The sequence below is a fragment of the Camelina sativa genome, chromosome 9, assembly GCF_030686135.1.
Source record: "Camelina sativa cultivar CO46 ecotype springtype chromosome 9, ASM3068613v1".
In the NCBI taxonomy this organism is placed as follows: domain Eukaryota; kingdom Viridiplantae; phylum Streptophyta; class Magnoliopsida; order Brassicales; family Brassicaceae; genus Camelina; species Camelina sativa.
Window position 1 is genome coordinate 16,402,584 of NC_141888.1, and position 25,938 is coordinate 16,428,521.

Consider the following 25,938-nt stretch of genomic DNA (forward strand, 5'->3'; position numbering starts at 1 on the left):
AAATTATTTAGATTTAACATAAAATGAAAAATTTGTTTCAGTGAACAATGATTTGTTAGTTATGGATGAAAAGACAAATATATAGAGAGTTCAAAAGATATGACTATTTAAATAGATACACCTATTAAAACGAAAAGTTGTGATGAAAAAATATGAATTAAATATAGTGAAAAGACACAACTCTACAATGAACAAATACAACTGTTTAAGGTTTTTAAAAAGAACAAATAAAACCAATTTTTTTACAAAAAAGAACTACGAAAAGTTGCAACTGTTGTTCTCATTTATTCATATTGTTATTATTATTTTTAAATATTAAAATATTTTTTTAACGGAAAGTTAAGATAAATAAACACAACAGTAAATTCAATATTAAGTTGTATAAAATTTCTTTATTGCTATAATCATTTCTAAAATTTTATTTAGATTATAGAATATATTCAATTATCTAGACTCAACATAAAATGGAAAATGTGTTTCAACGAACTTGTTAGTTAGTGATGAAGAGACAAATATAAAGAGAGTTTAAAAGTATGACTATTTAAATAGACACACCTATTAGAACGAAAAGTTGTAATGAAAAAATATAAATAAAATATAGTGAAAAGACACAAGTCTACAATGAACAAATACAACCGTTTGAATTAAAAAAAACAAATAAAAACATTTTTTTACGAAAAGGTACTACAAAAAGTCGCAACTGTTGTGTCTGCATTTGATTATACCTACAAACTCATATAAACTGCTTTTAAATAGAAGACATCTTTATTACCATATTCAATAATCAAATCCAAAAGCTCATTATATAATCCATGTAACTCTTGGAAAAAGACTCTAGGTATAAAATTAACTAAAAGTTGTAAATTAGATTCATCTTTCCAAAAATATTTTGTTAAATCAAGAATTGGAGGAATCTCTTTACTTTTTAAAAAATGCTAGAGAATAATTTAGAGAGCTGTAAAAACCATTGAGATTGAAATTTTATATTATTTGGTGTCATGGCAAAAAAATAAAAACAGTTCAAACAGACAAATATATATAGATTTCAAAAGATACGAATATTCGAATAGACTCAACTCTACAATGAACAGTTACAATTTTACAAAAAAAACTGTTACAATGAACAATCACAACTTTGTGTAAAACACACAATTTAAATTTTCTACATATTTTTTTTGGTGGCATTTACTCGGATTACTATTATATATAGGTAATTTCATTAATTTTTTATATATAAAAATTAACAAAAAGTTGTAAATTAGATTCATCATTCCAAAAATCTTTTGTTAAATCAAGAATTGGAAGAATTTCTTACTTTTAAAAGAATGAATGCTAGAGAATAATTTAGAGAGCTGTAAAACCGTTGAGAATGAAATTTTATATTATTTTGTGTCATGGCAAAAAAAATAAAAACAGTTCAAACAGAAAAATATATAGATTCAAAAGATACGAATATTCGAATAGACACAACTCTACAATGAACAGTTGCAACTTTACAAAAAAATGTTACAATGAACAATCGCAACTTTGTGTAAAACAGAAAATTTAAATTTTCTATAGTTTTTTTTGGAAATTATCCAAAAAGTACGATTGAAATAACACAACTTTTGGTGGCATTTATTCTGATTGCTATTATATATAGGTACTTTTATTAATTTTTTATATAAAAAATTAACTAAAAATTGTAAATTAGATTTATTTTTCCAAAAGTCTTTTATTATATTAAGAATTGGAGGAATTTCTTATTTTTAAAAGAACGAACGCTAGAGAATAATTTAGAGAGCTGTAAAAACCATTGAGATTAAAATTTTATATTATTTTGTGTCATGACAAAAAAAATAAAAACAGTTCAAAGAGACAAATATATAGATATCAAAAGATACGAATATTCGAATAGACACAACTCTACAATGAACAGTTGCAACTTTACAAAAAAATTGTTACAATGAACAATCGCAACTTTTTGTTAAACACATAATTTAAAATTTCTATAGATTTTTTGGAAGATTATCCAAAAGGTACGATTGAAAAAACACAACCTTTGGTGACATTTATTCGAGATAGATTCATCATTCCAAAAAAATTTTGTTAAAGAAAGAATTAGAGGAATTTCTTGATTTTTAAAAGAATGATTGCTAGAAAATAATTTAGAAAAATGTATAAACCGTTGAGATTGAAATTTTAGTTGATTTTATGTCATGAAAAAAAAAATGAAAAACAGTTCCAATCAACACAACTTTACAGTGAACAGTTGTAACTTTTCATAAATAACCGTTTTAATAATCTATCACGACTTTTCAGAAAATATCCAAAAGGTACGATTAAAAAAACACAACTGTTTATTGCATTTATTCGCTTTGTTATTATTATATAGATTATTTTTCTTTTTTTTGTCAATCAAAATTTATTATTATCTGTCTTCTTCTTCATTATTTGTGACTTTTTCTCAAATTCTGTAACGAGGATGTGAGATGAGGATGAGACCCCAAAAATTCAACTGGTTCCATGGATACATATTTTCAGAGAATACGAGCAAGAAGATAGTTGAAGATTCATCATCAACCATATGGGTTTTCATCAACCTAATGATCGTTGGTGTTGTCTGTGCTCAAACATGTTTGGAAACTGGTTACTTCAGACCAGAGAGCCTTTACGGTATTAACCATCGACTCATCCTCACCTCTCTTCCCACTACAGTCTCATCTCAAGACGGCTTCTACGCGTCCTCTGTTGGTCAAGATCCGGAGAAATCTTATGCTCTAGGGATGTGCATCCCTGGCTCTGACTCCAACCTCTGTTCTGTTTGCGTCAAGGCTGCGTCAGATGGGTTGTTACAGAGCTGTCGTAATCACACAGAAGCTTTTTGGTGGCGTGGCGATAACGAAACGCTCTGTTTCGTCCGCTACTCCAACCGTTCCTTTGTTGGATCTTTGGATTTGGAGCCGTCGTTAGTTGTGAACAACTCGAGAGAATTCAAGGGTTTGAATTTGACTAAACTCGTTGACCATATGATAGGAACAGCAACTTCTGATTCGTATGCGGCTGATTCAAAAGCTTTGGGGAATTCCCAAGTTGTGTATGCATTGATGCAGTGTACTTCGGACATATCTTCAGATGATTGTAAGACCTGTCTTCTTCGAAGCTTAAGCGAGTACCAGTCATGTTGCCTTGGGAAGCAAGGAGGTGTTGTCTCTCGGCCCAACTGTTACTTCCGGTGGGATCTTTATCCGTTCTCTGGAGCTTTTGGTAGAAACACTCTGTTTCCTCCGTCTTCATCTCCACCGGTTAATAAGACAGATACAGGTAAGAACTTAGTTTAAGACATTTTGTGATGCTGTTTTTGCTTTTGTGTAACAACTGATGATTTAATTAGGGTTTGCGCAGCTAAAACAACGAATTCGACTGGGAAAGTTGCGGTTATTGTCACTGTATCGTTTGTCTTTGTTGTCCTGGTTCTGCTACTTCTTTGGTTTTGTTTTTGGAGGAGGGGAAAGTTACATAGAGGAACTGAACATGGAAGTGAGTTTTGTGTTGTTCATCATATCATTGGTGATTCCCGTTTCGTTTTTTTCCGAAAAAGAGGCTCTTAAATAATATACTTGTGTTTGTTAAAATGTCACAGCTTCAAGCTCACTTCGATTTGACTTTAAGACGATTGAAGCTGCTACAAATAAGTTTTCCGAGAGTAACAAGATTGGTCGAGGTGGATTTGGTGAAGTTTACAAGGTGAAAAATTCTTTCATGGAATCAACTAGATTGATCAGGTTATAGATTGTTAAGTACTTAACCTTAGCTAATTACTGGTGATAGGGCATGTTTCCAGACGGAACAGAACTGGCTGTGAAGAGGTTGTCTAAAACATCAGGACAAGGCGATGAAGAGTTTAAGAACGAGGCTGTTCTTGTAGCCAAGCTTCAGCACCGGAATCTTGTTAGGCTCCTAGGATTTTGCGTGGAAGGAGAAGAGAAATTACTCGTTTACGAGTTTGTGCCCAACAAAAGTCTTGATTACTTCTTGTTTGGTAAGTTGCAAGTAGCCAAAAACTTCTGTTATAATCTTAAATTATTTTGGTGATGTTCACAGTCTTGAGTATTGTTTTGTGCTTGTGCTTGTGCTTTTTTTATTATTTTTTTAAGATCCAACAAAGCAACATCAGTTGGATTGGGATAAAAGATTCAAAATTATTGGAGGGATTTGTCGAGGGATTCTTTATCTTCATCAAGATTCACGTCTCACCATTATACATCGAGACCTCAAAGCCAGTAATGTTCTCTTGGATTCTGATATGAACCCGAAAATTGCAGATTTTGGCATGGCAAGGATCTTCCGAATAGATCAAACTCAAGCCAACACGAGACGGATCGTTGGGACATAGTAGAGCTCTACTGAATCAGATTCATAGTATACATAATTCACTACTTATCTTTGCTTTAAATTTTGGTTTTTATCTTGTTTTCCAGTGGTTACATGCCTCCAGAGTATGCAATGCGTGGACATTTCTCCGTGAAATCCGACGTATATAGCTTTGGAGTCTTAGTCCTTGAGATAATAAGTGGAAAGAGGAATAGCAGCTTCAGAAGGAGTGAAGGTGGCATTGACAATTTGGTCACATATGTAAGTTATATATAAAATCAAGTTTGCTTTAAGAAAGTTGAAATATATATATATATATATATATATATATATATATGTCACTTAATTAATACATATGTGATCACAATCTCAGGCTTGGACACTTTGGAGAAATGATTCAGCACTAGAACTAGTGGATGAGTCATTGGAAGCTAATTATCCGAGGCATCAAGCCATTAGATGCATACACATTGGTCTGTTATGTGTTCAAGAAGACCCTGCACACCGTCCCAATTTGTCAACAATCATCCTTATGCTTGATAGTAACACAATGTGTTTACCGGTGCCTCGACAGCCAGGATTTTTCTTACGCAGCAATCCTACTAATCGAAATCAAGAATCTATCGGTGAAGGATCAAGCAACTCTTGTTCTGTGGATAATGCAACCATTACTGATATATATCCTCGTTGATCAACGTTCACAAATTAGCTCTCTTCTTCCATTTTTTTTTTTTTTAAACATTTTTCAACTCAAGATGCAGATCCGATCTTGCCACTTAACCCAAGCACGATTCCTATTGAAGGGGATTCAATGTTATCTTATTAATCACACTAAAGATAAGTTGTCCTCATTAGTCTAGTAGTTGACTAAAGGCTAATTACTTTTTCTACATTAGGTATTAGGTTCTGTCCTCAGATAATACGAATTATTGCAAATTCTTGGAGACTCATTCGCCGTGGTCCTTCTTATAAGGTTAGAATTGTCAACCGTGAATGTGGTGCTTGTAAAACTTTCTACCATAATCTTTCTTGATGCATGTAGAACTGTCAACTATGGGGCCGTCTGTGAAAGCACCAACCGTTAATAATTGTAGGAATCTGATTTGGCTGCCGTAAATTTGATCATTTATTATAGAAAAAATTCTATCTTAACAATTTTTAAGTACATTTTTATGCCATCCTCTTTTATCTTTGTATTCAAACAACTCTCAACTAAATTCTCTACAATCTTTTCAACCAAACACAATCATTTCTTTATTTGATAATATTAATTTCCTAAAATCTATCTATCTAATTTAAAGCAATATGTTATATTAAAATAGAATTCTCCTTTCAATTTTATTTAATCTTATATTTAATTATTTGAATTACTATTTAATATATAAAGTTAATAAAATTTTAGATTTTTTTCAGCATATGATGTGATTTGAATTTTTATAAACAAATATATATTTTAAAAATTGTTTTAGGATTTTTGTAACCAAACAAGTATTTCCAGATATATATTATTTTACATTTTATTTATTTTAATATATAATAAATATTTACAATTAAAAATTAAATAACACGCAATGAAATTATATTGAACGAATGATTTGGATCAATATGAATATAAATTTAATTATTATTAATTTGGTGTTACACAGATAATTTATCATTTCATTATTTTGCTAACATTATCAATATTAGAATATTAGATATATTAAATTGAGTAATTTATGATAATGTAGAGAACAAATTATTTTGCGGTAAACTGTGGGTTAAATCCTATAATTAACAGTTAAATACAATTATATAAAACATATAGGGGGGTGTATTGAAACCATGATTTTAGAAAGTTTGATGGGATTTAGAAAATTTGGAATTTTGAATGATTTTAGGGAAGTTGATATGATTAATTGTAAAATTCTTTCAAATCCCACCTAAAACCATGAGATTTAGATTTCTCTATTTTTAACTAAACAAATCCCACCTAAATCCTCCAGAATCTAAAAAATCATTAAAATCTAAATCCACAAACTATTTTGAATAACAGTGGATTTTAAAGTAGATTTTTAAATCATCAGTTCAATAACAGTGGATTTTAATAGACTTTTTAAAATATATGATTGAATAACATAGTATTTATAAGTTTCACACAAATCACTTAAAATGTCAAGTTGAATACATCCCCCATAAGGTTTAGAAGATAACTTACACTAAAAAAACTAATACATACATATAACTTAAATTTTGATCTATTCGTTATAAATATTTAAGTGTTCATTTCTTCACAATACACAAGGTTATTGATTTATAAAACAAACAAAAAATAAAAGAAATAGACCCGTGGTTTACTACGGGCTAAATCCTAGTATAAACTATTTTCGAGAGATATCTGTATGAGACGAGACGACAAAAAGAAAAAAACCAATTTGAAAAAGTCCAAGTCTAACACATCAACATCTAGACTTGATAACATATCCAGTTCAATATATAATAGATAATGTTTCATCATGCATCCAGAACTTTGTGGACAGCGTTATAGTCAAACACCAAGACGTAAGGGTAGTAAATTAAGAGTATACAATGTTATCCCTAGCTATATTAAATCCCAAACATGAATATTCAACGAGGAAGAGTAATTGTGATGGATGAGTCATAAATATTAGACTCTGAGACATATGCTGCATTGGTGGTTTCTGATTCATCTTGATTAGGAAAGCTATATCCTGGTTGGTGAGGAATTGGTAAGCTCATTGTTCTACTACAAAGCATCATTACGATGGTTCCCATTGTTGGACGATCCGCAGGATCTTCTTGAACACATAATAGGCCGATATGGATGCATCTTATGACTTCATCTTTTTCACAACTCTCCCTTATTGCTGGATCCGCCAATTCTTCAGCAACTCCTTCTTTCCAAATTCTCCATGACTACATATATGATTAACCCCACAATGTTATTTAGCAACATTATGCAATAGACTTGATTAATATAAGTTGATGGTTTCTCACATATGAGGCCAAGTCGGAATCACCATCAGTTTGGTTGAAGTTGTTATTCCTCTTGCCGGTTATTATCTCAAGAACTATAATTCCAAAGCTATAGACATCAGACTTCACAGAGAACTGTCCATGCATTGCATATTCCGGAGACATGTAACCACTGCAAAATTAGTTATACTTTTATAAACCATGATATATAACAAGGATAATTAATAAGCGACACAAATCATCACTCACAAGGTTCCAACGATTCTGCTTGTGTTAGACTGGGTTTGGTCCATCCCAAAAATCCTTGCCATCCCAAAATCTGCAATTTTGGGGTTCATATCGGCATCCAAGAGGATGTTACTAGCTTTAAGGTCACGATGTATGATCGTGAGCCGTGAATCTTGATGAAGATAAAGAACTCCTCGAGCAATCCCTCCAATAATACTGTGTCTCGTTTTCCAGCTCAACTCACTTCGCTTTGAAGGATCTGCACCAATCCATACACACAAAATTAATTAGTATATATCTAATGTGACCAATTAACCTTTAGCTTTTGTCTATAATAAAATGAACTAAGAGACTAAAATAAAGTGATCAAGCAAACCAACCAAAGAGGAAATAGTCAAGGCTTTTGTTTGGGACAAACTCGTAGACGAGTATCTTCTCTTCTCCTTCGACACAAAACCCGAGAAGCCGTACGAGATTCCTATGCTGAAGCTTTGCTACAAGAGTAGCTTCGTTCTTGAACTCATCCACTCCTTGTTCTGATGATTTTGATAGTCTCTTTACAGCAACTTCTGTTCCATTCGGTAACATACCCTCATAAACATCCCCAAATCCTCCTTGACCGAGCCTGTTACTGTCAGAGAATTTGTTTGTCGCTGCTTCAATCGTCTTAAAATCAAACTGTAGAGACCCTGCGCACCCATACACAACAACATTTTTCCTGTAAAACATTATTCTAGTTACAAATATAAAATTTTGGTCGTGCTTGAAACTCTAGTATTACCGTCATCAGAAGCAGAGCCGTCATAGCTTCTCTTTGATCTCTTTAAGAAGTAACATTGAACAGCTACGAAAAGCACTAAAGCAACAACAATTGGCACAAGAATGGTGATGATTAAAGAAGTCGAGTTTCTATAACTTCTTGATTGCGGTTGTGCCAACGGTGTGTTACGAGAGGCCGTATCTGATATTGGCGGCGGTGGTGGAGCTAAGGTTTCTGAGTAGAATGGGTAAAGCTCGTACCTTACGTTACAACTCGGAAGAAGATTCCTTCCACCAACTTGCTCACGAGGCAATCCATCAATGGCTCGTTGAAGACAAACGTTACACTCATCACTAGTCAGATCAGGCGTGCACTGAACCATCCCGTAGAATCTCTCGGACAGTGTTAAATCCGCTCTCCTTAGCCCAAACTTACGAGAACTATTCACGGCGATCATCGCCGCCTCGTTCATGGTTGAGTTGAGAACATCTCCGAGCCGGTCTCGTAGGTCGGCCGTTACGTTGTTGGTGTTGGTCAAAAGAACGCCAGGACTAGTCGCCAACGTAGAGAGGATGTTCCGGTCCGAGTATCTAAGTGTACAAGGGTTATACCAAATCGTGGCCTCTTTCTGGTCAGGACAACGGGTGAGAGCGTCGTCAACGGCGTAGAGAGCATTGTCGCTGCAGATTTCGGGGATGATGTCACCACGGCAAAGGAAAAGGCCTGTGACAGTGTCGGAACCACTCCCGACGGTGGCGCTTTGGAAACCTGTGGCGTAAGAAGCGTTTGGGGAAGAGAGAGTAGATAAGAGTGATTTGAGGTTGGAGAAGTAAGTGCTGTTTCTTGTGAAGTTTGCTCTGTTCCCACAGAAGTGACCGATGTAAGGAGGATCTTGTCCTGAGGCGTGGAAGATGGTTAAGAGTAAGTTAAAGAAAATGAAAACAGGGTAATTTGACATTGCTTTGTTTTTTTTTTTTTTTTTTTTTGTTTCTTTCTCTTGTAGTTGAGGTTTGTGAATGTGTTAGAGAGATATATCCTAACAACATGTGATCAATTAGAGAGTTATAATTTTCAAGAAAGTAGTACTATGGTCTATGGACTATGGAGTCGTTTACCCAAGAAAAGAAAAGTCAAAGTCAACTTTTCTTGCAATTATTTGAGTTTGGAGTCGTCAATTCTTTAGTTCAATTATTTTTCAAGATTCTCGATCTCTCTTTTGGATTTGAGATTTTTGTTTTTTGTTTTCAATATATAAATAATCATATTTGGTTTATCGTTCGCACGTTGATCAATGATTCATAAATTTTATTGATTTCTCTTAAATTTTAAAAAAACCTTTCGAAATAGATATATGCTGATATAGGTAAAAAAAAAAAATCTTTTTGATTTCATGATATCTCCATATATTCTCAAAACAAACGAATTTGATTTTTTGATTTTGTAAATCTCTATTTTTAGTACTTTTGAGGATTTTTTCGATGGAAATTTGGGTTATATTTGGTCACAAAATTTACAGTTGAGGGTTTTTAGGTATTTTTTATAACTTTCATGAAAAAAAATTAAATCTACGTTATACTCTTTAATCGAGTCTTAAAGCGGATATATAATCTTGTTTTTTTTTTTCTTACATAAAGGAACTCTTATTAATAAAGCCTAAGAGCCAGGAAGTTTAAACTAAAATTACAGAGCTTAGATGACATTCTGCTTAAACAAAAGAAAGGTAAGGAGAATCTAATTTAATAATTGTCATCCAACTTGTCAAAGCATAGCCTGCATTCTTCGAGATCATTGCTATGCGCTTCATCAAAAATTAGTACCTAACGGCCCATCATGCCTAAACTGGGTGTGAACTAATTACACCAAAAAAAATTATCTTGACAGAACTTGGTAGAGTGATTAAAGGGGGTTAGGAGGTTCATGATTAACCTCTCTTCCATGATCTGGTAAGCTTGAACGTTTCTTCATAGGTAGTTCTTTTTTAGGATTAATGTCCATTCTTCTTTTTGAACATTCTCTTGTTTCAAATTTAGTTTGGACTTTGGGACGTTTACCTCCATCTGAGTTCGATCCTGTCGATTCTTCTTTACCCGAGAGTTCAAAATAAGGAAAAGCTAAAGCAAAGTAGGGACCTGAATTCCTTTTAGGTTGAGCTTTCTGGTTCTGTTGTATCACCTTGTTGATGACCGGAACTTGAGCGACTGGGCTTGATGGTTGTGAAATAGGGCCCGGTTCTGCTGCTTCAAACTCTTCATCTAGTCTTTGTTGTTCCCGATTACGGTGATTGTTGAAAGGATTGGGATTGATCGGTTCAAAAGAACACCTTGAAGATGGATGCATAATTCTGCAGCAGTTAGTACATATTTTTTCCATCTTCTCATACTGAAACCCAAGCATAGCTCTATCATCCAATTGAAACCTCACCCTTCTAAAGAACCTGAAACGATCAGTTATAGAAACCTTAATTTTCACTCTGATATATGAAACTTGGTTTGTAACTGATTCTTCAAAGTCTAACTCCACAAAGTCTCCTAAGGATCTAGCTATCCTGCAAAAAGTTTTGGCAGAAATGTAAGGTAACGAAACCCCTCGTATCTGAACCCAAAGATCTATGGATGTTAAGAAGTCCAATCTTGGTAGGTCATCCCATCTTTGCAGTGCAACAAACCATCTATTAAAACTCCATGCTTGACGTCGTAGGACTGATTCCAAGTCTCTTTCAGATTGGAAACAAAACTGGATAAAACGATCATCCAAGACTCGACCATGAACAGACGATGAGAGACCCGAAGCTGTTGGGAGATTGTCAGCTACTTCAAATAAGTTCTGGTCCACTGGATTAAGTGGTCTGGCAATCAAACTTAACCTATTGCTAGCTAAAACTTCTTTATAATCTGAGTTTGGAATTAAAAGTTCTGGGTCATCTCGTCCTAAAGCTAAGTACTGAAGGTCGTCCCACAATTCTTTCTCCATTAGACTCTTTTTTTTCTTCTCTTTATGTGTTTAAGGGAGGACGATGAGTTTTTAAAAACTCTGGAAAGGTTCTTTATATAGTGAGGCAAAAGAGGGTTAAGAAACGAGAAGTAAAGGGTATGAAAAACCTTTAAAAACTACAAATCCTATCCAAACTGCAGGTTCAAGAAGTAAAAATCAACTGCAGTTGAAACAAAAAGGTTGGAATAAACGAGATAAGAAGAAAAGAAGATAATTGAAGAGAGAAAAAGAGAAAGTCAACTATCGATAGTAAAATTTCTACAGATAAGACAAAGAACTGTCAATCGAACCTCTTCCCTTAGTGAAAATCTAAATACTTACGAGTATAATGCAAACAAAAGCCAAAATCCTCGAACCCTTAGACCGACTTATCAGTGAATCCTCCCTTCTAAATCAAAAAGAGGTTTAAGCCACTTAGGAGCACCCAAAGCTACATAGGACTGAAAAAAATTATTTTGTAGTACACTATGAGCAATAAAGGAAGCACCTTTATTGGAGTGAGATGGTGCAATCTCCATTTTCCAGTTCTTTATAAAACAGAGACTTCTTCTTAGTTCCGAAGCTTGAAATTGAAATGCTGGCCATTCTTGAGGATAGTTAACTGCATTGATCACTTCAAATGCTTCACCAGAGAAGATTACTTGATTAATTTTGTGACTCGCCATGCTGTCTATAGTCCATAGAATACTGTGAAATTTAGAATCCAACAAGCTTGGAATGTTAGAGAATGACCGTCGACTATGAAGCTTAACGTTGCCTGTCCAATCCCTTACAACCCAGGAAAATCCACCTATTCTTGTATGTTTACACCAGGCCATCCCTATATTCCATTTAAACCAGGACTTAGGTGGATTGATCCAGTCTATCCGATCTTTCCCTCTGTCAAACACTTTAGAACTAGCATAACGATCTTCAATACCTTGAGCATTAAACCACAAAGTTGTTTCCTCTCTTATTTTGCCATTAGATCCTTTGATTTTCCTTCAAAAAAGAAGTCATTCCTATGTTTCCAGAGATACCAGAGTATCCAAGGAAATCTCCTTCTGATATAGAGAGGGGTATTCTGATTCTTTTCTATAGATAGTAAGTAGGATAAGTTCGTGTATTCAGAGTCGATATCAAAGCCTCCTTCAGGGGAAGGGAATTCCAATAGGGCCCAAACTTGCCTAGCAATAGAGCAGGAGAATAGAACATGTTTGGTGGATTCTCTTTCAAGTCCACAAAATTGACATCTTATGTCTTTACTCAGACCTCTGCTTTCTAACATGTCTGCAACCGCTATTGCTCTGTTTAATGCTCGCCATATAAAATTTTTAATTTTTGGAGAAGATTGAATTGACAACACCTGAGATTTTAAGTCATTGAGCGAGGGTCGTGCTTCAGCTTCAGAGATCAATTCTTGCTTATTCGATTGACAAGCTAGAGCATACCCTATTTTGACTGAGTAATCTCCACTTTTAGTATAATGCCAACTCCAAAAATCAGATCTTGATATCACTGGTTTGCTTGATAAGATAAGACTCACATCTCTTGGATAGAACAATTCCTCTAATACTTCTCGGTTCCAGTTTTTGAGAGAGAAGTCAATTAGATCAGTTACCTTCAAGTCCAAATTAGTGAAAATATTTTTCATTAAGGGAATTCTTCTTCTTTCATCAAAGAGCCATGGATCTGCCCAGACATAAGTATTATGACCATTACCAATCATTCTTTTGATTCCTTTCAACAGAAGTACTCTACCATGTATAACACTTCTCCAGATATAAGAAGGACGATAGCCCATTACTGCCGATAAAAATTCATTGTTGACAAAGTATCTGCTTTTCATGACTTGAGCAAAAAGGCTGTTAGGGTATTGGATAATCCTCCATGCTTGTTTAGATAATAATGCTTGATTAAAAGCTTGCAAATCCTTGAATCCTATCCCTCCTTGCTCTTTTGTTAAGCATAACTTCTCCCAACTTATCCAGTGTATCTTTCTCTTGTGTTCCAATGAATTCCACCAAAAATTAGACATTGCAGAGGTGATTTTTTCACAAGTAGTTATAGGCAGCTTGAAACACTTCATTGCATAAACAGGTAGAGCCATTGCTATTGCTTTCAGAAGGATTTCTTTACCTCCAAGAGATAAGGTGCGCTCGAACCAGCCTGGAAGCCTTGATTTTAGTCTGTCAAAAATATAATCCACCATATCGACTTTAGAACTGCTAAAACACTCTGGAAGACCTAAGTATGTACCAGCTCCTCCTTCCTGATGAATTCCTGTTAACCTCTTAATAGCTTCCTGAGTTTGGTGATCCACATTAGAGCTGAAAGTTATTGAGGATTTATGCACATTAATCCTTTGATCGGTTACCTCTCCATAAGATTGTAAGAATCTCTGGAGAACTTCAACTTGATAAAGAGAAGCTTTACAATTAAAGAGGATAAAAGATGGTGAATAGAGGGTCCTTGAGGAGAAAACTGAATTCCTTGAATTGTTCCTGCATTTGCAGCTCTATTCAACATATGTGTAACGCCTTCCGTACAAAGCACAAAGAGAAAGGGAGATATTGGATCACCTTGTCTCAAACCTCTATGAGGAGTTATTATCCCAAAAGATTGCTCATTTAGCAATACTGAATATGTAACAGTAGACACACAAAACATAATCCAGTGAATCCATTTTTGGTGAAATCCTAATGCAAAAAGCAACCCTCTAAGATAATTTCATTCCAGTCTGTCAAAAGCTTTGGACATATCTGATTTTATTGCCATATATTCAGAAGAAATTGAAGGATGAGTTCTTAGAGCATGTACCAATTCATGAGCAAAAGATATGTTATGAGAGATTAATCTTTTAGAGACAAAGGCAGACTGGGCTGGGGATACTAAAACTGGTATAGGCGCAGTCTTGAGGCTAAAATCTTAGATATGATCTTATAAAGGATAGAACATAAGCTAATAGGCCTGACATTAACTTGGAATTCCTGATTTTAGGGATAAGGTAAAGCTGAGTATAATTCCATTCAGAAGGAAAGGAACCATTAAGAAAGAAGCTCTGAACTTCAAAAGTAACCTGGGGGCCTATGATGTCCCAATATTTTTGAAAAAGAGACCTGTCATACCATATGCTCCTGGTGCTTTAGTAGGGTTGATTGAAAATACTGCTTTCTTTATCTCTCCACTAGTCACTGGACTTATTAAGGTTTCATTCATAGGAGTGGTAACTTTTAATTGGAAGTCATGAAATAACCAGTCAAAATTTTGTGGATTAGTTGACTTGAATAATTCATTGAAGTAAGAAATCACAACTTCACCCTTGGAAGCTTCTGATTTTTGAGTGTTACCCTTACTATCTATCAAAGCTTGAATTCTGTTTCTTGATCTATTGGTTTGGACTGAGGCATGAAAAAATTTGGTATTACAGTCGCCTTCCTGTAGCCATTTCTCACGATTTTGCTAACTCCAATAAGTTTCTTCCTCTATATGGGCTACAATCAACTGATTCTTAAGGCAATGAACTTGATAAGAGGAAGGATAATCAGATGATTGTTCCTGTTCCAAAGCTATATGTATCTGATTTATCTTATCAAGAGAGTTTAAGGAGTTTTCCTTTTTCCAGATACTCAAAGCTTTCTTGCAGCTGCGAAGCTTATCCGAAACTGAAGACAAATTGTTGATAGTCCAAGCTGAGGATATAGCTTCTTTTACCCGGGGCTTATTTTACAGTCTCTTATCAAATCTGAAATTTCCTCTATAAGGACTATTTGAGGACAAGAGTTTAACTAGGACTGGCCTATGATATGAGCCTCTCTTCTCTAGAAATTTCTGATTAGAAGCTGGAAATAAATGGAACCAGTTTTTATTCCCAAAACATCTATCCAATTTAATCTGGAACCACAAATCATTTCTCCTTCCTCCCCAAGTGAAGCTATTACCATAAGAGGGTAATTCAGTCATATCACAACTTCTTAGCATATCAGTAAGAGGTAAGAAAGAGGCTTCACTTCTTCTAGGTCCGCCCAATTTCTCTCCATTATTCAGAATTTCATTAAAATCTCCTAACATACACCATCTTTCTTTTCTTGTAATACCAATACGCATCAGTTTCTCCCAAACTAAAGGTCTTGATGTAAACAAGGGATCTCCATATACACACGATACAAAGAAGTCTGTAGAACCAAACTGTACATGAAAATCTAGAAGATGCTTATCTGTGAACTGAAAGGTGATATCTACACTGTTTTCCCAAAATAAAGCCAAACCTCCACTCTTTCCTATAGAGATGATAGTAAACACTCTATCATAGCCTAACCACTCCTGCATATCTATCATCACATTACTACTATTCATAGTTTCCATCAGAAACAAGATCTCAGGGAAATGTTCTTTACGCATTTCCTTGAGTCTAGGAATTGTCAAGTCTTGGGACCGTCCCAATCCTACTTAGAAGGCTCATTAGATTTCAGACGGTCCCTCCATTGGGACCATCTTATGATTTGTGGTTTTAGCCACTTTGTAATTATTATTGCCTTCTAGGCTAGCTTTCCTTTTACCCGAGAGCTTTGATTCTGAATTTAAAGATAACTCAAAATGAATTTGGGGATAAGACTTGAGAGTACCTCGTTTAATTCTTGTTGGCTTCAAAGAAGTCCTTTTGTAGTTGGAATTTTTCTTTGATGTCCCAGAGGTACCCGCTTCAGAGTTAACAACATGAAATACGTACGAAGATTCCATTGGGACCTCAAAAAGATGATCCGCTTCAGGTAAGTGATTTGTAGTCGGATGTGAGGAGGTCGGTGAAGAAAGATTCTCATAATAGATTGCTTCTTCTTCTTCTGGACAACTCTTGTCGAGAGGTTCAAGAAGATTTTCATTTGATTCTGCAAGTAGAAAAGGCAAGGCTGGAGTGTTAATCTTTTCGAGTGGAGGAGGAATTTCCGATTCGACTTGCATATTCATATCTGGAAAGTTGAGGGAGGATAGAACCGTAGACCTGTCATGAACAAGGTTAAGCTTATCTTTCCCTTTGAGTTCTTTTTGCTTTTGTAAGAACAAAGGACACTTTTCGCGTTCGTGTGTGAGATGTTGGCAAAAGTAGCATCTCTTCTAGATCCGTTCATAGTCGTAAAGGATTGTAATTGCTTCGCCAGAAGGAAGATTTATTACTTTGGATCGCCGAAGGGATTTCGAAATATCAAAGTGAATCTCAACGCTCACAAAGTCCTTATTTTGAGATATTGAAGGATCATACTCTACTTGGGTGACTGGACCTGCAAACTCTGCAAAGACCATAATAGCTTCCTTTGTATGGTGATTAACTGGGATATTGCGAATTTGTACCCAAATCGGAGTTGATTGAAGATAATTCGGTGGAGGCATTTCAACCCATCTTTGTAGCAGAAGAGACCATTGATTATACGTATGCGCTCCCAAATTGAGAATCTTTTCCAAATCCTGTTCATATTTGAAGATGAATTGGAACTTATCTTTCGAGAGAGCAACTCCCCTAACCCGATCATAGATGAGCCACTTCCTTGGCATATCGAGGACAATATCCGAGACGTTTTGACAGTCGGGATTAAGAAGTCTTCCCATTAGACTCATTGAATTAGTATCTCTCGATGAGAACTGAGAAAGGTCCGGCAAGATGAAGGGTTCATCAGCTTCTTCTAGCGACATAGCTTTGATCAGAGTATCTATCGAAGAAGACATGGCAGTATCTGGGTGATGATTAATTGGACCTTTGAAAGCTAAATTAAAACTCAGCGGCGGAAGATGGAACTGAAGAACTAAGGAAAAACACAAAATAACTCATATTAAAAACCAGAGTATACAGGATTTGGACATAACGAGGTGGGAAACAAACAGAGAAAAGGTGTTTTTCAACTAAGATATTTGTTTGATAGGATAAAATACTCTAGATGAGATGGAGTTTTCTAAGTCCAAAAAAGGGAAACTTTCAAATCGGAATCAGTTTGCGGATATATAATCTTGGTAAATAATTATTATTTACTTTTTTAACATGAAAAATTAATTATATTATATTATTAAATTTTTACAAGATACACAAAACCATTCAAATGTAATTTTTAAAACCAATAAAGGAAATTAAACATAAAAAGAAATTGACCCTGCTTTCTAAACAGAAACTTTATAAACAACCAAAAAATATATTAAATTTTATTTTTCTATATTCGTAAACAATTAACAATTTATAAATGAAATTTCAAAATATTTTCTTCATCAAACTCTGATTAAAATATGTTGCTTGAAATAGATTTCGATCATGTTAGTTTAATATCCTACACGGCTACACATTGTTACCGGTTAATACTTAATACCAAATGATATATTTGCTTTCACCCATACATTGCTTCTTAGCCTTCTTTGTAGACTTGAATATCGTTAAATTGATTATTATATCACTACAGTTAACTATGGAACCACTTTTGTTTGGTAAAAAAAAGCTTATATTAAGGAAATATTGTAATCTAGCACACTTTTTGAAACTTTATTATCACAATAGCACACTTTTTGAAACTTTAATATCACAATATCACACTTCTTAGATTGAATTGTCAAAAACACCATTTAACTAAACCACCTCTTTCCCAACCAATTCTTTTTATGCACACAATAATACTCAATAAAAAACAAAAATATCATCCTAACCACATCTTTTGTTCAACAAACCTCACAATATCTTTTATTTTTTCTTTTCTTTTATAATTTCTTAATTTTTAGATCCATCATCTTCATCACTCTCTTTCTCTCTCTCTAATGAACATCTTCACCACAAAAAAAAAGGAAGCTCTAGATACTCAATTCCAGGGGCGGATCTACAGCTAAAGGGGTGGAGCACGTGCCCCACACTCCTTTTTAATAATCTTTGAACTTGCCCTTAAAATATAGTATCTGCTAGCTCATTTGGAGAAGGGTGCCTTAAATTGTGTTTGAGGAGCAGGATTCAAACCCCCTCATCAGCACTTGTTTTCCATTTTATTCTTTCTCCTTAACAAATTCCTTCTTTAGTGCCCCACATAGTTTTTGACATTGGATCCGCCACTGCTCAATTCATCTCCATCCCTCCATGATATCATTCTCACACATGCTGTCTTACCTTCTAGTTACCCAATTCACATGTTTCTTTTTCATTATCTTCTCTCTCTTTCATTGTTTAAATAAATATATAATTTTTGCTAGTTGGAAAGTGTAGGTACAAAAATATATAATTTTTGTTAGAGAAAAGCAAAAAAAATTTCTAGATGAAATAAACAAAATTGTGCATTATGTCATACAAATCATGAACATGTGGACATGTTTAGATGTATAATTCTAGTTAACACTTCGTTAGAGAGTTTTTTCAATGAAATATTTCTCTTAAGCTCCAAGGATTGAGGCGCCGGTTTCAAAGTGTTTCTAGCACAAAAACTAGTAATATAAGTTTTAAATCTTTCTTTACCACCAGTTAAGAACAACATCAATAAATTTGGAAATTTTATAAATAATCTAATACAAGAAGTCAAAAATTTAGCCTAATTTAAAGTTCAGGATTTAAAGGTTGGGGTAGGTCAATTTCATGTTTTCTAGTAAAAAATCTTTAGATTTGACTACATTTGTTAAAATTGCTATGGAATTAAATTTATGTTTATAGTTTATTAGGATTTAGGGTTTAGGATTTAGTATAAGTTTCATGCTTAGGTTTTTAGGGGATACAAATTTTTTAATTAATTAGGCATTCATATGTTTTTTTCTCTGATCATCCAAAAATAAGTATCCATCTATGCATGTTAATCATCCACATAATAGTGAACAACATCAATAAATTTGGAAATTTATAAAGAATATAATGCAAGAAGTCAAAAATTTGGCATAATTTAAGGTTTAAGGTTTACTGGTTGGGGTAGGTCAATTTCATGTTTTCTAGTAAAAGATTTTTCAGATTTGGCTACATTTGTTAAAACTGTTATGAAATTAAATATATGATTATGGTTTATGATCTAAAGTTAAGGTCTAAAGTTTAGGATTTAGGCTTTATGGTTTAGACTTTACGGTTTAGGATTTAACGTTAGGGTTTAGGGTTTAGCGTTTAAGGTTGATGGTTCAGGATTTAGGGTTTAGAGGTTTAGGGTTTAGGGTTTGAGGTTTAGTATAGGATATAATGAATGGCTTCATGCTTAGATTTTAGGGGATATGATGAGCTTAAAATTGTTTGATAGTTAACAATGACTACTTCACCAAAACACAAGTAGTTTTTAGTTGACGTGTATAACTCATCCATGTGGACTTGATTTTATGGACATGAAAGATTAAAATTGATTGATAGTTAATCATGACTACTCTACCAAACCACAAGTTGTTTGATTAATTAGGTATTCATATTGTTTTTTATCTGGTCATCCAAAAATAATTATCAATCTATGCATGTTAACCATCCACATAATCGCGAAAAACATCAACGAATTTGAAAATTTATAAAGAATGTAATGCAAGTAGTCAAAAATTTGGCCTAACTTAAAGTTGAGGGTTTAGGGCTTAGAGGTTTTTGGTTTAGAGTTTATGATATGATATGATGAACGATTTCATGCTTAGGTTTTTTGGGGATATGATGAGGTTAACATTTTATGATAGTTAACAATGACTACTTCACCAAAACATAAGCAGTTTTTAGTGGAAGTGTATAACTCATTGTCCATGTAGACTTGATTTTAGAATAAGTATAGTATCCACAAATAAGTATCTACATATAAGACATTTTTAGCATCCACATAACAATCAACAAATATTCAACTATAATTGGATAATATGTATTATAATTATTCATTTTAAATATAGTAAAATGTATCTCAAAATGTAGAAAAAATAAAATTATAATGAATACTAAAAATAAAATCAAAAAAATATGTCATAATAATTAAATAAAGTGATTACAAAGAGAGTAGGAGTAAAAAAAGTGAAGAATAGAAAAAGAAAATGTGATAGAAAATCTTGTCTATTGAATTTTAACTAAGGCCATGTTTATAGGGAGATCAGATGGGGTGTTCTTAGGTCTTTTTAAAATGAAAATAATTGAATAGTGGACTTAAGATCAGGCTCATTGATCTTATTCTAGAACTGTTCTTGGGCCTGATCTTGGGTGAAGTGTCTCTCTCGAATTGGTTGAGAATATATGGAATAAATTTGGACATTAATCTATGTATTAATTAAATAAAATGTTTGTCTTGTTTAATTAATTAAGTAATATGTTTGTTTGTTTTTTTTTAAAAAATTTTATTTACAATGTTTTTTTTTGTTTCATAAAAATATGACATTGTATTTTGAATTTTAGTAAAAATTTTATAAGTTTGCAATTAAAATGTTATTTTATAAACTTTTATAATTGTAATATGTTTAAGAATATTAATAAACATTATATTATTAAATAGTATTAAACATTCTTAAATTTTTTATTAAACATTAATCTATGTATTTATTAAACATTCTTAAATTCTATAAGAATATTATATTATTAAATATTAAGATCTTAAACATGTTCTCCCAATAACTAACTTTTTAACAAAAGTTCTTAACTACTGATCTTACATTATTTTCACAATATTTATACTCTAAGAACATCCTAAACTGATCTCCCTATAAACATGCCCTAATAGGTTCAATCAAATAGTTCTTATTATTTATGACAAATCCTTTCAAATCTACTTTTCACATTTATTAGTTAGACTTATGTTGTGGTCCACACTCATTTCTAGCTGTTGGATCAATTTTTTAGTTAAAGTCGGAGGGACTGTAATACAACTGTTTTTCTCTCTCTAGTTATACCTCAATTTATATGATGAGGATTAAAATAGTCTAGAAATTATGTGAACAGTGGAAAAGTTGGCAAAAAAGTGTCCCATGAACATAAAGTGTGTCAAATGAACTTACTTTCATAAAAAGTGTGTCTCAATGTAAATCTCCCTTATATTAATAGCAAAAGTTAATATAAGTTGGATATTACTAATACGTCTGTGAGAATATTGGTGTTAGTTTTATATATTTTTCCCATAGAAACTAACGTAAATATTTAGATCAATATAATTATGCACCAATTACAAATGCACAACATAGCAGCTGCAAGGGTTGCGTCGGCATGTGATGTTACGATGTAATAACTTTAGTGCTCCGTCAATATCATCGACTTGTGTCTCAAGACAAAGGCCTTCAAAATATATGGCCGTCGGGTTTCTGGCTTCAATGCACCTTTCAAAAAATTTCCTGTGTCGACCAGCTAACTTTATGTCATCAGGGTCACTACAGAGGTTCAAGATGTTGGCCTCTTTCAACACGTCAGGATGGTAAACAATTTTTCTGCCTCTTTTTCCAGCACGTAGAAGTGACTGCAGGTACCACTAGTATTTGGCTGCTATCAACTTAGCTATTTTCGCCAACACATCGTTAGGACGATCTGGGTTACTCATCATTCTTATGAGAATATAAGAATTATGTGTACATAGTTCAATCTTAAATAAGACTCAGTTGTTGATGTGGTTGGGGAATTTGTGGTTCGATTTAAATGGTAAATGATATAAGTGCTTGACAAGATAGAGAGGTGACATCAAACCACTAAATGTAGTTTGGTGGATGTTGTAATAGTTCTTTCGGAAAAAGCACACTAAGTACGTACATAGTTGGAACCTACGTACATAGGCAACATATATATAATGGTCGTTCTTGAGGGAAGGAATTAAACATAAAATTTAAGTCAACAAACTTGAATCATCCTAACAAACGGTTTCGGCACATATGAATTAACGACGTGATAATATGTAATACAACAAGGAAGGGTTAATGGCTATTTAGACTATCGGCCCAATCCCCATGTTCATAGACGTCCTTCGCGTACTTCATACGGAAATTATCAATATCATTGTCGCTGATTCTCAAGCAGTCAGTCTCCAGATAACCCATGCTTAACAGTTCTAAAAACTTCATAGCAAAAGGTCCACAATCTCCCATCCTCTCGTTTTGACCTAAAGGCTTCACCCTGGAAAAGGTAAATGAAGCGAGAGGGTAATTGATGTCAATTATTGAGTGAAGTAGGAACGGTATCATCTCAATTACGGGCTGCATCCGGGTCTTGACAACAAACTCTCTGGTGAAAATGAGCAAAGGATCATAAATGGATACAATCCTGGTTTTAAGATTATGACCACTCCGACCCAATGCTCTAGTTTGCAGTTCATTGGAGCATATACAACATCAACATCTTCAAGCCACTTCAACCTTGGTTCGTGGTGCATCCATTCTCCATTGACGATGTTAATGAGGATGTTGTCCCATACGAAATTCTCTTTCTTCAAGGTGTTGGAGAAAACATGGAACCTTCTCGTCAACTCGTAAAAGAGAACAGAGTCAACAATGATGCTCCTTCGTTTTATCAATTCTTGTTCGTTCTTTTGCCATAGCATTAGGGCCATCATTTCCATGTGCTGTAGATGTAGTTAAACCGAACTCAGTTTTAAATCACACCAGTCACAAATATACGTATAGTGTAAACTTCCTGAATAGTGTTCGTAAAATAAAATAATTACCAAAGTTTGGACCCATTCTTTAGGCAATATAATATTGGAGAAGAAGAGGTTATCTGCCTTGCGGAATCCAAAGAGGTTGTGTATCCTAAACAATATGGTAACCAATTACAAAATTAATATGAGTAGACAGATACAAATTATGCAATCCGAATAAAATATATAACACTTACACATCATCCTGTTTAATCAACTTGGTGAATTTTTCGTATTTCCATGATCAATAACTTCCATCGGTCGTATGAAACAGATCCAGCTTTTATCACTATGGGAAGGGATGGGAGATTCTCAGGTAGGTTGATGATCATCGTTTCTTCCCAGGCTGACTCATCGACAATAATAACTGACCGAGTCACCAGTTTATGTGCTGCACTGGGAAACACTTCCATCCCTGACTGTTATCTAGCAGATATGTTGGTTCTTTACAACCCTCCTCGATATCGCTTTCCTTATGTATTGCTTCTGCTTCGCCCTAATATCATGTATGTACATAGATACATATATACATACACATGAAATAAACTTACTAAGTACACAATGCATGTGGGTATACCAAATAATAGAAATCACATGGATTAGACACTTACTTGGACTATAGTTTCATATTCTACAAGTCCTTCAGTTTATTTACAACCCTCCACTGATTCACCTTCCTTAAGTATTACTTTCGCTTCGCCCTAATACCATGTACGTACATAAATTCATATATATATATATATACACAATAAACTTACTAAGTACACACTATATGTTGGTATACCAAATAGTCAAAATTATCAGGAATTAGACACGTACTTGGACTTCAGCTTCAACTGTAGTTTCATTTTCTACAGTTCCTTCAGTTTTGTTACAACCCACCACTGATTCACATTCCTTATGTATTACGTCCCCTTCAGCCTAATACAATGTACGCACATTGGTTCATATATATACACATTAAACTTACTAAGTACAAACTATATGTGGGTATACCAAGTATTCGAAATCACATGGTTTAAACACTTACTTGGATTTCAGCTTCACTGTAGTTTCATTTTCTACAGGTCCTTCGGTAGTGTTAAACCCCTCCACTGTTTCACCTTCCTGATGCAGTTCTTGCCCATCCACCTATTCAAAATAATGAAACGTTGGTTATACGTATATGGTACCGAATGTTTGTTGAGGATGGTACAGAGGTCATACTTAGTAAACCATCGCAGGAGATAAACAAATAATCGAATATTTAAGAAACTTACAGATGGAGATGCTCTGATGTTTTCTTCATCAGAAACCATTTTGTTACACCGCTCATCAGCTTCCTCATTTATTAGTGATGTATTCAGTTGCAGCAAATTCTACACAAACAAAGGTGTACCAAGTTATAAGAATACACCTAATTATAATGAACATATAATGTCAAATACTTACATTGGATACTGATTTAGTGGGTGATAGCTCACAACCAAACACATCTTCACCACCGACATCATCTGGGCAACAATGATCTCGAACGTTCTTATAACATATAAAATATGTGTACGTACATTAGCTACATGGGACGTATACGAATTTCACAATCCATATTTTTATAATACGTACACAAAATTACTAAAATTAGTGTACGTACAATAGATCCATCGTCCGGAGTAGGCTGGTGCATGTCATAATCGTCATCATCGGCTTCCCACCCAGCAGCAGGACTATGTGTTGTATCCTACAATAGAGAAAATAAATGAAAGAGGAGGTTACAAAAATGTTTGATGACGACGGTCATATCCAAAAGCTTTATTCATAAACACAAACACCAACAGTAAAATTGATGTCGTCCATTAGTTGGGGTCCAACTGCTCCATCATCACTCACAGAATGTTCACCATGTTTATCATCCTTCAAACCATCAACATTTCCAACATCATGTGCAAACAAACGAGAACAACAAAATTTAACATATATAAGATGTGAAAATCATACAACACTGATTTTAGTGGTCATAGCAACCTTAGCAGTGTCACCAACTCCCATGGTAGGAACCTTCTCTCTTCTTTTTTTCTAACCATTAATGAACTCATTCTTCGAAACTTCAACCTTTTCCCACTTTTTCTGTTTTACCTGTAGCTTTGACTTCTTCTCTGAACCCATCTTGGTACCAGCAGAAGGTTCCCCATAGTCCGTTTCCTTTAACCTCCAATAGTGCAGCTCTTATCTCTATATGGACGAAGCTCTTCATGTTTGCATCTATTTCCTTTAGCAGTGCTTCTTGCTTCCTGAAGAACCGACTGAGTTCAACCGCATACCTTTCAAATCGCTCATCCTCCAAAGCTTGATCACTATTGGGAGTATCATCCACTGCCACATTAGCTGCCGTTGATATCTTCGGTTTCTTATTTTCAGTTGTTGATGTTTCTCCTTGTTTTCTCTTGTTACATCCACCTGTAACTATAACACCAATAACCGAATATCACTTCATAAATGATATTGCTTGGCATAAGATTTTAAGATCACTTTCAAACCATAATACAATTGTCAACATACCTTTCTCTTCAGGTCGTATCTGTTTTGGGCAATCATCATCACCTCCCTCCCATATTGCCTCATCCCATTTGTGGCCAGCATTAAGCATTAATGAGCTTTTCAATGTTCTCAACTTAATGGTCTTCCTCCTCATCACGCCAGGAGAATGATCCATGAGAACAATGCTCCGCTGATTCGACCATCCGGCTAATAACCACCTATAAAATGATACATGTATAAGAAAATATACACCAATTAGATAACTTAAACTTTTCTATCACATGTGTATGTATTATATCAACCATGTACATACCTCTTTAGCGGCCTCACATGCGAAGATGCTTGCTGTCCGGATTGGGGGCAGTTTAGCCAAATTATGGATCGTTCTTTGAGTAAATGTTTGATCGTCTTTGTCAGACGGTATTAATTTTGCAAGTGATGGGACAGTTTCAAATGCCAGCAGTTGGAGTGCAAGAGAAAATCCATGAACAGCTATTGACCGTCGCTTGCAACTATTCACTAATCTGTCAAGATCTGCAGGACAATTAAACTCTGTAATAGTCTCCAACGTCCGTTCAAATAACAACC

At 34.2% G+C, this 25,938-nt stretch overlaps 3 protein-coding genes across 9 annotated transcripts; 1 reads left to right on the plus strand and 2 right to left on the minus strand.

Annotated features, from left to right (window-relative positions):
- Window positions 1-2,395: 2,395 nt before the first annotated feature.
- On the plus strand, window positions 2,396-5,204 carry LOC104712025 (cysteine-rich receptor-like protein kinase 14). Of its 6 annotated transcripts, none has more exons than XR_015566836.1 (7): window positions 2,396-3,303; window positions 3,374-3,519; window positions 3,623-3,726; window positions 3,811-4,021; window positions 4,137-4,374; window positions 4,461-4,614; window positions 4,727-5,204. XR_015566836.1 is itself a non-coding variant. In XM_010428817.3 (7 exons), exons 1-7 carry the CDS (start codon window positions 2,472-2,474, stop codon window positions 5,042-5,044), a joined length of 1,992 nt encoding a protein of 663 aa, XP_010427119.2. In that variant the 5' UTR covers window positions 2,396-2,471; the 3' UTR covers window positions 5,045-5,204. The 6 variants fall into 6 exon arrangements, 2 of the variants coding, with proteins under 2 accessions (XP_010427119.2, XP_087323171.1); XM_010428817.3 differs by having other exon boundaries at window positions 3,385-3,519; XM_087467045.1 differs by having other exon boundaries at window positions 3,385-3,519; window positions 4,305-4,374.
- Window positions 5,205-6,804: 1,600 nt separating this feature from the next.
- On the minus strand, window positions 6,805-9,406 carry LOC104712026 (cysteine-rich receptor-like protein kinase 10). 2 transcript variants are annotated; one of them, XR_015567038.1, is made up of 5 exons: window positions 8,339-9,359; window positions 7,938-8,246; window positions 7,579-7,816; window positions 7,351-7,464; window positions 6,805-7,269 (listed from the first exon to the last, which is right to left on the minus strand). XR_015567038.1 is itself a non-coding variant. In XM_010428818.2 (5 exons), the coding sequence occupies exons 1-5, from the start codon at window positions 9,273-9,275 to the stop codon at window positions 6,961-6,963; spliced, it is 1,944 nt and encodes a 647-aa protein (XP_010427120.1). In that variant the 5' UTR covers window positions 9,276-9,406; the 3' UTR covers window positions 6,805-6,960. The 2 variants fall into 2 exon arrangements, 1 of the variants encoding a protein (XP_010427120.1); XM_010428818.2 differs by having other exon boundaries at window positions 7,351-7,501; window positions 8,339-9,406.
- A 2,854-nt stretch (window positions 9,407-12,260) lies between these two features.
- LOC147938158 (uncharacterized) lies at window positions 12,261-17,005 on the minus strand. Its single transcript, XM_087465505.1, has 5 exons — window positions 16,460-17,005; window positions 15,913-16,354; window positions 15,229-15,732; window positions 13,665-13,926; window positions 12,261-13,617 (listed from the first exon to the last, which is right to left on the minus strand). The coding sequence occupies exons 1-5, from the start codon at window positions 17,003-17,005 to the stop codon at window positions 12,261-12,263; spliced, it is 3,111 nt and encodes a 1,036-aa protein (XP_087321631.1).
- Between the last annotated feature and the right edge of the window lie 8,933 nt (window positions 17,006-25,938).